Raw genomic sequence first — 16,875 nt, 5'->3', positions numbered from 1 at the left:
GATTTGCTCTTTGATTTCTTCTTCTGAACAGGGGCAACTGCCACTGGTTTAGGTTGTTCTGCTTCGGTGACAGTTTGTGTGGAGATGCTGATGGCACTTTTGGTTTCTTTCTCCTCTGTGACAGCTTGTGTAGACACTGACACTGTTGCTTTGGTTTTGGTTCCTCTCTCCTCTGTGATGGTCTGAGTAGATGCAGAAACTGTTGCTTTGTTTTTGGTTCCTTTCTCTTCTGTGATGGTCTGAGTAGATGCAGAAACTGTTGCCCTGTTTTTGGTTCTTTTCTCTTCTGTGACAGTCTGCATAGATGCGGTTCCTGTTTCCTCTACGACAGTTTGTGTAGACACGGATGCCGTTGTTTTGCATTTGTTTCTTTTTCCCTCCTCCTCAAGGAGACGCTGCACCACCCCATGTAGTGTTTGATTTCTAAACATGGTGCAGGCCGTGCAGAGAAGGCAAAGCAGAACTAACAACAATATTATGCTGTCCTTGGCACCTAGAGAGAACTCAATACCTTTGAAAACTGCTGTGCCATACCTAAAAGACTGGAAAAAATCATTCTTTACCCCTCCCCACAGGGGCTGGGTGCGATTATTGAGAGCCCAGATGTAGCATTCTGGACCAGGACAAGAACACAAAATAGAGTATATATTCCGAATGATGCTCATTGCCTCAGAGGTTATCACACAATAAACATAATAGACCAATACAGCAATTCTGGTACCATACCCTGGTCTACACACGAGCATTAAGACCGGCAAATACTGCCCCATGTGTGGGAAAATGTAGAGAGCTAGGTATAAGATATATGAAAGCATGTTGAGCATCATAGCGGACAGCTGTTTCTTTTTTCCTCACTACAAAATTGTAATTCTGACTTTTCTCAGTACCTCCTGCCCCACGTTGGGCGCCAATATATATATGTGCTGGCTTGAAGGCAAAACCAGCGAGAACTCCAAGTCAGAAAAACAATTTAATAGGAGAGGAAAAAAAAAGTAAAATAAAATAAAACACATGCAATGGTACAAAAGATCACTGACAGAGTCAGAATACAACCTGAAACCGTGGTGGTGGCAGTCCAGATGAAGTGGTCTTGTTGAAGCAGTGTTCTTGCAGAAAGGTCTGGTAGCTCTTGTCCTCTGGGAGTCCAGTGGGTAAGGCTGCCTGTGCTGTCCCAAGGCCCCGATTATATCCAGGTGGGAATGCTTGGCTCCTCCCCCTGGGTGGAGCATCTCACAATGGACTGATATCATTTTATCAGTTTTGCAATGGGTCCTTGATTGCCTATTAAACAGAGATAGCTCCTGGGGAGAGTTATCTATGAGTCATGCAGGACGGTATTGATGGGCCATTAACAGAAGATAGTCTGGAGGGAGGGGGCACGGGAAACAGTGGTGCACAACAACATTTCATGTAGATGGTGATAGAATACATACTTTGGGCACATTTTACATTGTAACTTAGGACATACCTTATGGCTCTGAGCTGTGTTAGGTCTTCCTGGTCTGGTGCAGGTTTTTGTGCAAAAAGTGGGATCCTTAATCTGAACACCAGACTGAGGTTTTTTGGCCAGGAGTGCATGTTCCTGAATATCTTTTGTTCAGTGAACCTGAGACTTTGCTCAGTGTAACAGTAGCAAAGGCACAAAATAAAATCAGAGGACTCTTCAACTTTTTTTTTTTATTTTCTTCTATTTCTGTTCTCCTACCCTTTCTTTTGATGCTCTGTCAGTCCCTCCTAGCCGCTTCTCTTCAGGTGCATCTTCCCCTCTGTTACCTGTACCAACAGAATTTTTCCACCCAGCCATCTCTGCCACCCAAACAGGGCCTGAGGAAGTCTCGTGTCCACACAACCTTCCGAAGATCTCTCTGCAAGGCCCATGGGCATCACTGAGATCTCCAGGTGTGAACTGCTCACTTCTCTATCAGGTGAGGAACCCCACTTCTGTCTGCTAGGAAAACTCAATTTTTACATCCCACCCAAACAGAGGGAGCTGAATGAGGAGAAGGGCAGAGGAAGGAGAGAAACAGGCTTGGTAACCTGGATCTGTAGGAGAAGCACAGTGGACTGCAGAATGCCGGCGGGTAAGGGAGGAGAGGGTAGTAAAACAAAGTGGTGTTGGATAGCTCTCACCCTGTGAAGTAATTTGTTCTTCTGCTTTGGATCAACAAACAGTTTGACAGCTGCAGTGGGCCCCACATGAAGATGAAATCACATCACTCTGTAGCTCCCCCTGGGTCCCTGGAACTGGGTGTGCTGCAGACACCTGCATGCACAGCAGCCATGGTGTGAGCCAGGGAGGTGACAGCTGCACCGCATCCTTGGGTCATCTTAGCACTGTGACTTCAAATCATGCACCTTCTTGGTTGGAACAGGCTTCTTCCCACCTGCATCCTCCACATCCCTGGGTGCCCTGTCTACACACTGTGTCCCTTAGCTCACTGTTTTGCCCTGCCCACTTAACTCTCACCTCCCAGAAAGGTGCCACCTCTTTCTGAAAAGGTAGCTATTTTTCACAAACAAGAGAAGAGCAGAAGCACTGGGGAGAGATCAGGTGTCTCTGCAGAAGATGCAGAGATGAAAGCCCAGTAGAGATCCCTACTATTGTTCTTGGAAGATAACTCCAAGAACATGAACAGGTGCACTCTATTCCAGACAAATTACAAAAATAGAATGAGATGTTATCCAGCTATATATGACAGATACTGTTAGCACAATACAAATGTGTATAAATTCACCAAGGATAAATTTAGCCTTGGTCTGAGACTGAGTCGTTGCAGTGTTGAAACTTCTGATTTAGGTTAAGACACAAAGAGCAGCCCTCTAGCTGGCACACCACTGGGACAAAAGTACTGAATTGCTGTAAAGGAGAAATCAGTAAATTTCTGATTATTTGGCACAGCCTGTATTGAATAACTATGGAGATTGTTTCCTGTCCTATATGCATCATTCCCAGTGCAGTATCCCAGTGATGATCACATAGTGCAGACCAATTTCCTAGAAACAACTAAAATGCAGCTTATCTAGATGAGGCGTGATACAAGGAAATTAAGGCTGTTTCCTCCTCCTGCTAAAGGGACTCCACCTTTCTACACTAAATGAAAGGGTAGTTGCTGCTAGTGCTGGTCAAAAGAACCATGGGGCCTCTTTTCTCTCCTCAAGAATTGCTGATTTTTTAATGAGAGGGGGTCTATACAGAAGTCCCTTGGTTCCTGTCCAGCTGATAGATGTGTCCACAGTCTGTGTGGCAGGTTTATAGGGAAGCCATTAGGGAGGACCCACAGGGAACCTTTGCTCTGCTGCCTCCTGGACCATCACTGCTCAGGGAGAGCGTAGTGGTGCGTGCTGCAGGGCTCACAGACCCAGCACAGACCCTTCCCTTTGGTGGAGCACTTCACGTCAGAGGGGTAGATTCATCCTGAAGCAGAATGAAATTAGCTCAAAATAACAAAACCATTCCTCCTCCTTCCTCGTCCCAGAAGGAAATCCCCATGGCAGGCTGCATGGCTGGTGCTTTGTAGCATTGGTTGATTTATGGCTCCCTTCCCCAGCAGTGAGAGTGGAATGGAGTTTTTCCCCTTTCTGTAATCGTGGCTTATTTTCACACACCGAAGTATCCCCAAAACCAATAAGGCAAAGTTTCGTGCCCACTGCCCTTCCTGAGAACTGTGTTTTCGTGCTCCCGCTCCCCAGTCCCCCGAGAGCGACACGTCGCTGGACAGCCGGAGCAGCGGCTCGGCCGGCAGCCTGCAGACCACGCTGCAGGACAAGCGCCTCAGCCTCAGCGACTCCCCGCAGTGTACCCTGGACCTGCCGGTGGCCCTGTGCCCCGTGCCTGCGGCGGGCAGCCAAAGACCCCCGGCAGCCCCCCCGTCCCCCGCCTCCCGCCGCCGGAGCCTACGCGGCCGGGGGATCTTCAACCTGCGGAGCCTGCGCCGCCACCAGCGCAGCCACAGCAGCGGCGGCAGCACCAGCCCCGGCTGCACCCAACACGACTCCATGGACCCTTCGGATGAGGAGGGGGCGGGCAGCAGCCTGCGCGGGGGTGGCAACAACAGCGAGCCCTCGGAGACGCTCAGCAGCCTCTCGCTGACCTCGCTCTTCTCGCCGCCCCCCCCGGCGCTGACTCTGGTGAAGAAGTGCAGCAGCACCAGCAGCCTCCACGCCAGCCCCTCGCCCCGCCGCCCCGCCGCTCACCACGCCAAGCCCTTCTACACCGTTGACCCTCGGGGCTTCCTCTCGATGCCCTCCTGGCTGACAGACTTCTGCAAGGACACCCCCTCGCCCAGGGAAGGAGAGGAGCCAGATGGCCCCGGCAGACTGGGGACAGGGGACCGCAGCTCCGCGCTCCCTTCCGAGCTGGAGCTGGGCGACGGAGTAAGCAAGAGGAACAGATGAGGGTCCCTGAGGTGCAGGGAGGGAGCATTCGGCCGCTGGCATGGGGAGCGTGTTTCACTAGCTTCTCCTTGTCGGCAATTCTAAAGGATTTGCAAGAAAAAGAAAACAGGCAAACAAAAATTTATAAATATATATATACGTAAATATATATATATATAAAAATATATATATATAAAATAAATATTCTGGTACCGTACCTCAGAAGTCTGGGAGAGTGCAAGCAATACGGGAACAGTCCTGCCTGAGGACAAGACCTCGACCAACAACCCAAGAGACTCTAAGTGACAAGAAAAGGCCACGGCACTGGCAGGGACAGCACCCTCCAGCCAGGTGACTGCTACATGGCGGCTGTTTAGACATACACATACACATACACACATACACATACACACATACACATACACATACACATACACATACACATACACATACACATACACATACACATATACATACACATCGATTTTTTTTTTTTTTTTTACTGAGAGATTATGAATTTCAGAAGGTGATGAGGAGGGACAAGAGAATGCGGGTCCTGAAAGAGCTGCTGCACCAAACCATGAGGGTGGGGTGAAGGGAAGGGAAGGGAAGGGAAGCAGGGTGAGCAGCAATGGAAGAGCCTCTGAGGCTTGCCTTATGTGTTTCTGGGAACTTCTTTATTGTCCATGCTTCCATTTCCAAGGTTAAAAATTGTGGGCCGCATCTTCAGGGTGAGCATAAATTGGCAAAACACGCTGTTGGTGTAAAGCAGCGGAGTTCTGGCTTGAGGTGAATTCATGCTGATTTACAGCAGGAGAAAATCTGGCCCCAGCAACAGAGAAAAGCAAATAGCCATGGACCACAGGGAAACGTTTTGAGGTGAAAAGCCTTGCTTTGAAAGGAATGTGTGAAGACAGCGGGCACGCTCATGGAAGGAGTGACGGAGGCTACGTGGCTTATTTTTGTTGTTTTGTTGGGTTTGGTTGTTTCATTTTCCAAAGAAAGAAAACTACAAAAGGGGAAAAAAATTACAAGGCTTGTGGGGATATTTGGAGTGGGAGAGGCAGGGTGGAAGGGAAGGGGGAGGTAAAATGGGGAGAGGAAATTGAACTTTTCCCCTTTTTTTTTGCAGTAATTGTGATATTTTATTTTAGAAGCCCAAAGGTGCAAAAATTATCCCTAGAGAAACCTGTCTGTTATTTTTGTATCTATAGCTATATATATTAAAAGAATACAAATAGAATATTAAAAAAGACATAAAAGTGAAGGTGGCTTCAACAACATAAAATGCAGTCAGTCCCATGGCTGAGGGCTAAGCCTGTTCCAAGTTCCAGTAGGAAGACCCCTCAAGGACATCCTTAGGTCAGTGGTGGTTCTGTCTCCTCTCTAGCATCATCCTCTGGTATTTTCCTGGTTTGCATTAGTGTAGCTGGGACCAAAGCCCTAATCAGTGCCAACCATGGACATGGAGAGCAGTGAATATTGATTGGAGAGTATGTGTGTGCGTTCGTGTGTGCATGCCACTGTAAGGATGCTGATGTGTGTTTTGTCCAGGCCAGTGGACTCACCAGCTGGAGAGATGGGTGAGAGTGACGAGAACTGCAGATCTCCTTGTCTCTGCCTTGCAGGGCAGTGAGAGTGGGGAGGGTTGCGGAGGGTGAGGACAGAACGACCCCTCAAACCATGATCTGCCTCAGAATCTAGGATTCTGTCCAGCATGATTCTCTCCCAACGTGGTTGCAACAAGGCTTCCAGAGGCTGCGTCCTCCTGATGCAACTGAACAAGTCTCCTTCCTGGCAAAGCCAAGCTGGATCTCCTCCTGTAGCAACTCCAAGGTTTTATACCCTTCGCAGATTTGCAAGTGGGTAGGAAAACCAGCCACCCAAGGGGAACAAAGAATTTTGGATGTAATGTACTACCCCAGGGATGTTCGACTCAGGTGTGTCAGAGAAGACAGACTGGGAAGGACAGCAGGGAGAAGATAGCAGCCTGATGGAGACAGGAATGTTTAGAGCACTGAGGAGAAGGGGCAGAGCTACCTGTCCCATTTTTTCTGTCAGAAGGCCTCTGCAGCCCTCACAGAGGTCTCCCAGCCGGTATACAAAGCATTGTGAAGAGGGCAACACAAAAGATGTTCTGATTTGATTGTGACCTGTCTAACTTTAAAGCAGCTGCTGCATCTTACAAACCAGGGTTGTAAACGGTGAGCGTGTCACTCGGGACCAGCAGCCAGGAAAAAGATAATTACTGTGTGGACTTAATTAATTTGCTCTGTTGCAAGCATGCATGCTGACTGCAGGGAGATCAGACCTGTAAGTAGAGGACAGGAGAGCCTGTGTCCTTGCAGAAAGGATGCAAATACAGATTTATTAAAGCAATAATAAGGGTCTTTAAATGCTTTTTTTGCACTGGTGGTTCTTTGGGGAATTGCCCCTGTTTGCTGTCCTGTGGGCAGAGAGGTTTCACATGGTTTCACATCCTCAGGGAAGGAAGTCAGTGCCTAAAAGGCTGAACAATGAACTTGGGTTGCACAAGGCTTCGACCCAAACCCAAAGCTGTTTTGAAGCCAGAGGTAAGGCTTACCAAAAACCCCAAAGAGTTGAAACCCATCCAAACCCCAGACACTTCAATGCACGGAGCACTCCTTGGAAGTTTGCCATAAGAATGCGGAGGTGGGACTCCAAGCTGCCCTGGCAGTTGTATGGGGTGTGAAATGTTTCAACTGAGCAATGGGAGAAACATCAGAGATTGGTGGAATGCTGGAAATTACCCCAATATTTGACCATGAGAGAAGCACGGGTCTGCATTTGGGATAACTGGGAGGGAAGAATGGTGAAAAAATGGTGGTGGGGACCTCATGGAGCGACTACAGCCCCTTGTGTGGATATCTCTAGGCTTATTCCTGATTGTCCCTGGAAGTTTCTTTGTTTCTCATGTGGTTTGGGGTTTATGGCAGTCCTGCTTTGGAGGATGTGTCCCCTTTACCTCCCAGCAAGGTCATGCCACCTCACCCACCTCCCTATTACAGGACTATCACCCTCTGCTGTACGACTGGAGCAAAAGCTTCTGGCTTAGGAAGGAGGTTGCCGTGGAAACAGAAGACTAGGTTGTCCTTAAAGAATATTTTGTCTCTCTCTTTTAATTATTTACTAAGTGTTTCAAGAGCAAGCAGAAAACATCTATCCTTCCCAAAGATGAGGCAGAACACTAAACCTCAGCAAGAACTTTGTGTTTTTGCTGGAGATTTTTGCAGCGCTTCAGGTTGTGCAGTTTCTCCTGGCAAGAGCTGCCTTTCCCAGCTATGCCTGGCTATCGGCACATGGAAAAACCTCTGTCACCACCCACCCACCTCCTACCAGACAACACCTGAGGGCAGCTTAGGATTTGCCCAGGCATCTATTCAGCCTCTAGCACTCCCCACTTCCTACAAGGGACTGTACTGCAGGCAGTTCCTGCCAGCGTGATCTCCGCTGTCATTAGCCCGATATTGCCCTGTTTTGCCCTGCTGGCACACTAGCCTTGTGCCCAGCTCTCCCCCATGTTTGCCACTGAAAGCAGTCCCTCTCCCTGCTCTGAGTCCCTCCCCGAGCTCACACCTCCTTTCATCTTGGCTCACCAGGTAGTTCCTCTAGCTCTTTTAAATATTTTTCTAGTCCTTTTTTATTTCTAAGGCCTCCCTGTAAATTTGCCTCTCTCACTATGAACTCTGGGCCTATTGATGTTCGTTGCAGCTGCAGAGCAGAGCCCATGCTTTGTGCTTCCCACCTTCTCTTGAATGTGGAATCTTCAACTGCTCCAATCTGCCCATGGAAAACACACCTGTATTTAGTATTTTTTCTGAAGCCAGAGACTCTGACTCAGCACAGCCAAATGAGTGATGCATACCACTAGGTGTACTTTTCATGGCTTCTACATCTTCATCTGTCTTCCTTATTATTACCAAAAGTTCCCTATGAAATTAGGTATATAGGAATCAGTTGCCAGTGTGACCACTGTTTTCTTTCAAGGAAAGGTAGCAGGATGGTTCATTTGGGCTTTGGGGGAGTTTTTGTGAGGCCTGTGTAAAGGAATGGACTCCACCAGCCCTCTGTGAAATTCTTATGAGCTGAGCAGAACTTGGTGGGAAGGAACTGAAAACATTATTGAGCAAGAAAATAATTTTTCAAATAGATGAAACATAAAGCAGAAAACCTTGAAGTGTTTCAAGGAATTTTGCATTTTTCCCACCAAAATGACACTCACGTTCAAAATGCTCCCAAAGGGCATCACAGAGGTATTATGGCCTGGTTTGCCTCAGGTGACTGAATCCTCAAGACCCCAGGCCAGTTGTCCACCTGACAAGGCACTGAAGATGGGTCCCCAGGCAGTGAGGTACCTGCAGGAAATATGCCCTGAACACCCACTGTAAAATGGGAGCAAAAGTCATCCTAACACTGGATCAGAAGCAGAGATTTGTTTTTAGCCAATGTAACAAAAATCTCAACATTTACTATGGAAGATATGGAGGTAGGTGGCTTTGGATCATTTGGGTTCATCACAAGAATTCCGCAGAGAAGGAAAAAATTAAACCTTGTGGATTTTTAAACTAGATGTGGTACAAAACACAGTGCACCTTGTAGGAAGAGCTTGGTATCTTGCAAAGCCAGGCACCTGGATGTCTGCCACCCAGTTCAGTTTATCTATATGTGACCTGACTTTCCAAGTATACCCCTTCCCTTCTCTTCACGAATATTTTATGAGATCTGCCTTGCTTCTCCTTTTTTCCATGTTATTTGTGTTCCTTGCTAGGGACTGGTTTCCAGTAGGAACTCACTATCTCCATATCTTTGAATTATCACTCATTTCTACCATCTCATTTAGATTTTTTTTTTCTTCTCTAGCACTTTTTCCTTATTCTACATATTTCCAAGCTCCTGTTTACATTTACTAAGATCCTGTCACACAGGAGCTGGAGCAGGCAATCTGCTATTCAATATTTATGCCTTGTGGCCACTTCTAGAGCAGATGTGCTCACTTTACAAGGAAGGACCTCTCCCTCCCATCAAAAGTAGCATCCCAGATGCTGGCTTACAGCACACCTCTGCTTTTGCTCCAACATCAGCTGCAGCAATAAGCAATAACAATCTACCCTTCCCCTTATGCCAGCGATGGGATTGCAAAGATGAGCCATACGGCAGGGTTCATTCTCAGCCTCGCTTCGTGCGTCAACAGCGTTGCTGAGCATCTTTCATGCCCATGACATCAGTGAGAGCAGTCAGGACTCTGTACCTCATGCAGTTGCTCCCATGAGCAGCTGGGCTATTGCTATGAAACGCACAGCAGGCTCCAGTTCATGCTCCCTCTTTGCTGTGCCGTGCTGTGGACACAGTGGAATACAAATCTTTTTCCCTGGTGGTTTTGTCTTTAGTCACCAAAGTCGACAAATACAGCTCTCCCTTTGCCTCATGGTCCACAGAGCAGAATGATAGCAGAGGGAGAGGCACGATTTTTCCAAGGACATTATCAGAAACCAGAGCACTTTAACCTTTTGTCTAACGCTGCTTTAACTATCTGTATTATTTTGGAGAACTTTGAAAGATGCTGCAGCTGTGTTTTGTTGTTTGTTCTGTTCTGCTTGTGGTTGCTGGGGGAGTGTTGCTGCATATAATGCACCACGCAAACAAAGCAACTCTTCCTGCAGCTCTTCCCCTTTCATTCCTCCAGCTGACTCATCCTGGATGAAATTTTTGAACTCTAAGTTACCTGCTTGTGCTGACCACAGTGAGGTGGGATTTTTCGTAGCTCTGCTGCCACAACTTTCTTTCTGTTCTTCTATTTCTTTTGCTGCTAAGGAAATAGCACTGTTCCTTCTTGGAGTCTGGCAGAGTATCTTCAAAAAGCAACCACCCAGTACAAGGAGGCAGGGCAGCCACCCTTCCTTCACTTGGAAATACTCAGTGGGGGCTAAGATGCTGTTTCAAAACAAATGCTCATGGGTTCTGTAAATGGCAATCTGAAGAGACACTATTTTTTAGTCAAACATCTTTAACTCAAGATTTGCTCTTAAATTGAAAACGGCCTATTTAGGAGAGAACCACCCACACACAAGGAGGAGAAACATCATGGAAGAACTCAAGGTATGTGGTCCATACACAGGCAAGCGTTTTTATTACCTCGCAAGTCCTTGGTATAAGACTTGCTTTTGAGTTATCACAGCTTTGGAGATGAAGTACCAGGTGGACTTTTGTCTAAAGCTATCACTGTCATCCTTAGCTGCATCTAATAATTGCTGGGATAACAGTGAAAGAGGGTGATCCCTTTTCTCCTTTCAATTACTTCAACAACAGAGTTAATTTAGTTTTTCACTTACACACTTCTTTTCTTACTTCCTTATCTGAATCATAGGAAGGGTTCATTTCAAGACGATCTACACACAGAAGAACTACACATATTCTAGTTAATAATAGATATTTCTAAGAAGAAAAGCTGAGTGCAATGCAAATAGATTGGCATGGATGAAAGATCTGCTTTTGTGTGTATAATCCCTCTACATACATACAACTGCTGTATAATCCCTCTACATACATACAACTGCCCTGTCCTTCCTGTACATTAATATTTCTTGGCACAGATTTTTGAAATTACCTTACCTTGAATATAGAGGTAATAACACGTGAGAGACTGTTAATCATCATTGGTCACTGATTAGTTTCTGCTGTTATTGTAATCCCAGGCACAGGAAATAAATCAGGAAGGAAAAAAAAAAGAAGGGGAAAAAAAAGCAGCTGCCAGCAAACAACATGGCATTGAATAAAAAAAACACAAAGAGACTATTCTGAAAATCCCTCAGTGTCTGCTCAATATTTATTTGTATGCTTCCACAGTCACTGCTGCTTTGAGTATATGTGCGGGTGTAGGCATATACCTGTTTCAGGGTGGTTGTGGCTTATAAACATATCTCCCACCGGTCTCTTTTTTCAAGCACATATTAAAGCAGTAAACAGCCCAAACTGCTGACTCGGGACACTGCTCACCAGCAGTGCCCACAGCACGGGGACAGGCAATTTCTGGGCAACGCTGTCTGCAATGAGTTGCTAAGGTCTCTGCTTGCCCAGGGCAGTGAGCCTAGTCCAGCCATGTGCTGGGGGCCTGGGACCAGGGGCAACATCAAAGTGTGGCAGACTGAGGGCTGGGCACAGCTGGGCTGCAACCTGTGTAGTCCAATCTGCCTGTGTGGGCAGGGGAAAGAGGGGCATTGGGTTGGCAGAGAGCTGCATCAGGTCACGTGGGGGGGCATGAGGAGACTGGGGGCCGTGGGAGTCACCATGTGTGCGTGTGTGCGTGTGTGTGTGTGCACTTGCACTGTTGGGGACCAGCAGGACCCTCCTCATGACATGTAAATTGCCACTCCATCTGCCAATCAGAACTGAAGCTCTGGCACTTCAGCATCAACAATTTGCTCAGGAACCCAAAGAGCTCACAGATCCACGTTGAAACATATTGAGACACTCTCCCTTTTGGGCAAGGATGTTCAAGTACCTACATGTGGGAGGCCAGAGAAACGGCAGCTCTCTCTGCAGCAGAAACCACCAGCACGCAGAGCTCTGGCTGGGGTGGGAAAGCATGGCAGTCACCCTTGTGCTGCTCACAGATTTGGAAGTTTAGTCATCGCCTACCAAACAATAGCTCCCTCCCAGCCTGACTGAACGTGAGCCAGCAGTGTACTCTGGTGGCCAAGATGGCCAATGGCATCCTGGCCTGGATCAGGATGGTCATTCCTCCCCTGCACTTGGCATTGGTGAGGCCGCACCTTGAGTGCTGTGTCCAGTTCTGGGCCCCTCAGTTCAGGAAGGACGTTGAGATGCTTGAGCACGTCCAGAGGAGGGCAACAAGGCTGGTGAGGGGCTTGGAACACAAACCCTGTGAGGAACAGCTGAGGGAGCTGGGGTTGTTTAGCCTGGAGAAGGGAAGACTCAAAGATGATCTTATCACTTTCTACAACTTCCTGAAGGGTGGTTGTACTCAGGTGGGAGTTGGTCTCCTCCTTCAGGCAGTAACTGACAGAACGAGAGGACGTGGTCGTAAGCTGCGCCAAGGGAAATATAGGCTGGATATTAGGAAAAAGTTTTTTACAGAAAGGGTAATAAAGTATTGGAAAGGTCTTCCTGGGGAGGTGGTGGATTCACCATCTCTGGATGTGTTTAAAAAAAGACTAAATGTGGCACTTGGTGCCATGGTTTAGTTGAGGTTAAGGTTGGGTTGGACTTGATCATCTTGGAGGTTTCTTCCAACCTAATGATTCTGTGATTCTGTTAAAAAACAGCCTTTCCTTTTAGGCTTCTGTGGACGCAGCTTTTTAATGCCTATTTGTGTCCAACCAGCCTAGGTAACAAAGAGGTGAGAGGGCCTGAGGGGAATTTGCAGTGATGATGGAGAGAGCTAAGGGTCTGGAGGAGAAGATCTGACTCCTGGCTTCATATGGATGGTTGACATTGGGGGACAGGATAATCCAGGGGTGCAGTTTTCTCCCCTCCAGCCTCACCCCTGCTTGCTGCTGCATTCTTCTGGTCTATAAATGCTGCAGGAATCAATGCAGCAGCTAATGTGGCATTTTGACATTTAAGGTAGGATTATTTCAGCAGGAGTGTATTAACCTGATACATCAAAATCTCTGAGCCAGCAAGCAGACGCCACCTTGCAGACCCTGCCTGTCTCCTGATGGCAGCCTCAGAGGGACTGGCCCCACATGCGTGGAAAGCAGTGGAGCTGTTGCAGCACTGGATGAGTCCAAGAATGCAGGTAGGGAGGGAAAGAGGCTGCCTGGCTGGTTGTGTTGTTTGTTTTGCACTGGTGATGATGCAGTGGTATAATTTTCATGCTAAATGCTAATTTTCTGCATGGCTGCCCTCAGAATAGCCTACATTCATATCCTTCATTGCAGCAATTAAAGGTCTGGATGTTCGAGCTGAGGCACTTGTGATGAACATGATTTTAATCAGTGTGCATGAGAGAGAAGGAGGAATGTGATTGCCTTGCTGTTTCTGTGGAAACACATGACAGCCCATGAGCAGTAGGAGAGCCCCTACCCTGGTATGAGCATTCATCAGCTTCAGCTCAGCACTGGACCAGGAAGTGCAGGTTTTACGACAACTTCCATTTCTCTGTCTGGTCAGGAATTGCTGTCTGACTTCATCAAGACATTGGAACAAATCACCTGGTCCCCTGCCTCTTGTTTATACCCCAGGATACCACCCTCCAAGGTGCCATGCATAGGGCACAGAGATACCCACCCACTGCGAGACAGGCTGAACATCACGTGCCTGTCCCCTTTGGTGGGGAGGCAGGGCACAAGGACAGGGCCACATTGCACGTGCAAGATTTCCACATGTGCCTGTAGGCAGAAGAAAGGAATTCCACAGGTCTCTGCTGTGAGATGGCACCTGACGCTGCTCTGCATGGCCAGGCAGGAGAGTCCATTTGTGAGAGTGCTGGGAACAGTATTATATTTAAGTATTTAAGCATTCACACTGTTTGCCTAAACCATAAAGCTCATAGTGCTGGATATGAGAGGCAGATCCACTCTGCCTCTTCAGCTGGCTTCAATGTCCCTCCAAAGGGGAAGAGTGACTGTGTCCCTTGAATCCTTACGGCTTTGTGAATCCTCAGTGTGGCTCAGTGACCATGTTTGCAGGGAGGGGACCGCCCTGCTGGGTTTTCCAGCAGAGCTGTACCTCTCCTTGCTGCTGCCACTGAGGAGTCGCATCAGGTAACACAGGTAAAAAAACCCTGAGAGGTGGAGTGGGGAGGGACACTGGTGTGGAACAGCACCGCGACACACTGGGCCTTGGTTTCCCATGTCAAGGGATTTGTATGTGCAGGGATGTCTGCAAGAAAGGAACATCCAGGGAGAAACTGAGCTTGTATCAAAACTGCAGGAGCCACTGGGAGAGCAGCAGGGGATAACAATATTTCTGGGACTCTATAAGCTTGTCTCCACAAGCTTCCTAGGTCATATTTCAGCTCCTCCTTGAATGTATCTGAATTTCTTTCTACATGGGCAGGGACACCTTCCACTTAGACCAGGTCGCTCAAAGCCCTGTCCAGTCTAGCCTTGAATAATTCCAGGGCTGGAGCAAGTCCCTGTCTTTCTCATTTCCCCATTCTAGGGCCTACCTACTATTTTTGTCAGCCATAGGTGGCAATTGTAGACAACACAAAAATCAGAGGAGTGGCTGGTTTTGTTCTCTTTACCAGTTCAGAGATTTTGAATCTTTTCTTTGGATTAGCCAACATATCTCAATATCTGTCCTGCTCCCACAGGTAAATTTTATCACAGATATTTGAACACTTACCCTGTTTTTCTGGAAGTTTTAACACTGCCACTGCTCTCTGGTCAGGCAGAGGGCTGAGTAGCCTTTGTAGTCGGTGGCAATCCTGGGCAAACAGCCCCGACACACCTACAGCACAGCTGCACAGAGAGAAGGGTTCTTTCCTCCACTGAGCTCACAGCCAATGCCCAGCAGACTCTCCGCCAGGCCCCATCTGACCTCTCTAAAAAGTTCCTTTTCTGTCTAGGCTGGTGCTCAAGAAGGGCAGACAGACACCGTAGGCACAAGTGTGCCAGAGGAGTATGTTCATTGTTTAAAAAAAAAAAAAAAAAAAAAAAAAAAAAAAAAAAAAAAAATCTGCTTTTGACCACAAGCATCTGAAATAAGCTGCTGTTTCTCTTTTCATCATGGATAGGTGGACTTCCAGGGCTCAGGTACCTCCAGGACAGTGGCAGGAGATGCTCACAGTGTGGAGTGAAGGGGCCACATTTGGACCTGCTGTTGGTACATCCCAAAAGTTCATGTCAGGGAGGGCTCCCTACTACACAGGAAAGGACCAGCAAGACTCTGTCCAGGGCAGACACAGGCTTGGACAGAAGGCAGTGAGCTCCCTCTCCCTCCTGCAGAAGCTTGGGTGAGAAGTGAGATTTCTTCCTCACACTGGCTGAGCTTTTAGCTGTGTACTAACACAAGGAGGAGAGGAACTAGAGATTGACAGCCTTGAGAGATTTCCGTGGCTGTTTAGGACAGATCTCTCTCTGTTTCTTCTGTCTTCCCATTTATTCTGCACCTCCGCCTTTTTCCTTCCTCCAAACCCCTTCGTCAAGCCCTGTTCTCTTCCATTTGTCCTAGTTCTCCTTGCCTTTTCAGTTAGTCAGGAATTAAATAAGCCTCTGTGGAGACAAAACCAAATAGTAGATTCTCCCTCGCCTCCCTGGCTAGGATATTGATAGAGTTAGAGAAGAGACATCTCCTTAGGATGCTACTTTTATTTTATTATTTAGTCCAGCATGTACCAGGTCAGGACTTCAGGAGCATCCTTAGTTCCAACTGTATGCTTGCAATTAAAGAGCTCACTGTGAAGTCCCAGAGCACCCACACATCTGGGCACCTGTCACCTGAAGCGACATTAACCACCCCCCCAGGCACTGCCCCACACACAGGAAGCGGGGGTCTGACCAGCACCAAGGGCTCCCCATCACTCAGATGAGGCCCTGGAAACATTAATAAAGAAGGGCATAAGGTACCAACCCCAGGGTGTTTGTGTTTAGTAGATAATGAAGGAACCTGTGGAGCAAATTAAAAAAGGAGAGATATAAAGGGTTTCTCTGCTTTATGGTGCTCTTGGCTGGGGCTGTCCCTTGGTACTGCTACCTTGTATCTGTGCCATCAGAGTAAATAAGCCTCCTCATGTAAGCGCTGACTTCAAGCTGTGGAGTAAATTCTGCCACCAGCCAAACCTGTGTTCGGTCACTTCCAGTGTTGTCTTCTTCTCAGTATGCTGCTGTTGTATTGCTTTTACCACGAGCACCAAAGGCTGTGAGATGCTTTCCTCTGGGACTCAATTCCAGGTAGAGTGTAGCATCTGGCCAAATTTTTTATTGCTTGTTCTCACTCCTCACATTTCAAAAGCAGCAGTTTGCTGTTATGTGTTTTGCCATATTTTTACTTCAGAGCTGACTTAATCTTCGTGTTTTCCTTTTTCTGTTAATCTGAGCATTAAGGGAAAGCTGTGAAAGTATGATTTGAGCTTTTAGAAATATTTCTGCTTTAAAAAAAGAAAATTAACCTGTGATGAGCAATCCTTTTTTTATTTAGAACTGAATTAATGAATTCCCACTGAAATGGGCATGTTGGGCATTAATATGTGTATAATTATGCAAAACCACTGTTATGCCTCTAATGAAAATTCGATTCTACCACTGAGGCTGTGTTTGGTGATAGTGTATGTCTTCATTTGTGCTATATTTATTCTTTTTTCCTAGCTGCATGACCTAGGATTACAGTTGCTATAGTGATATAGTTAGTAAAGGAAGGAGTGAAAGGTAAGTTTGTGTGTCTGGCTGTGCTGCGGGGGTGGCAATCTCCATCCCCTGTGCTGTGTCTGCCTCCCGCTATTGCTGGCACTGGAAAGATCTATTGCACGAGCGATGGTCATTTCTCAATAACTCAGGGATGGGTGCTCAAGCAGTG

At 47.3% G+C, this 16,875-nt stretch overlaps 1 protein-coding gene across 4 annotated transcripts in view; it reads left to right on the top strand.

The window, feature by feature from the left end:
* CACNA1I (calcium voltage-gated channel subunit alpha1 I) overlaps positions 1 to 4,620 on the top strand; it is a 196,664-nt gene extending 192,044 nt beyond the window's left edge. For all 4 annotated transcript variants that reach the window (XM_040062451.2, XM_058420267.1, XM_040062453.2 and 1 more), the window contains 2 exons: positions 1,729 to 1,925; positions 3,691 to 4,620. In XM_040062451.2, the coding sequence (XP_039918385.1) occupies positions 1,729 to 1,925; positions 3,691 to 4,395 (902 nt within the window). In that variant the 3' untranslated portion in view covers positions 4,396 to 4,620. The remainder of the gene's footprint in view (positions 1 to 1,728; positions 1,926 to 3,690) is intronic.
* The last annotated feature ends 12,255 nt before the right edge of the window (positions 4,621 to 16,875 follow it).

Source organism: Hirundo rustica, chromosome 4 (assembly GCF_015227805.2).
Source record: "Hirundo rustica isolate bHirRus1 chromosome 4, bHirRus1.pri.v3, whole genome shotgun sequence".
Taxonomy (NCBI): Eukaryota; Metazoa; Chordata; class Aves; order Passeriformes; family Hirundinidae; genus Hirundo; species Hirundo rustica.
Note: the sequence above shows the minus strand (reverse complement) of the source record. Positions and strands in the feature narration are given on the sequence as shown.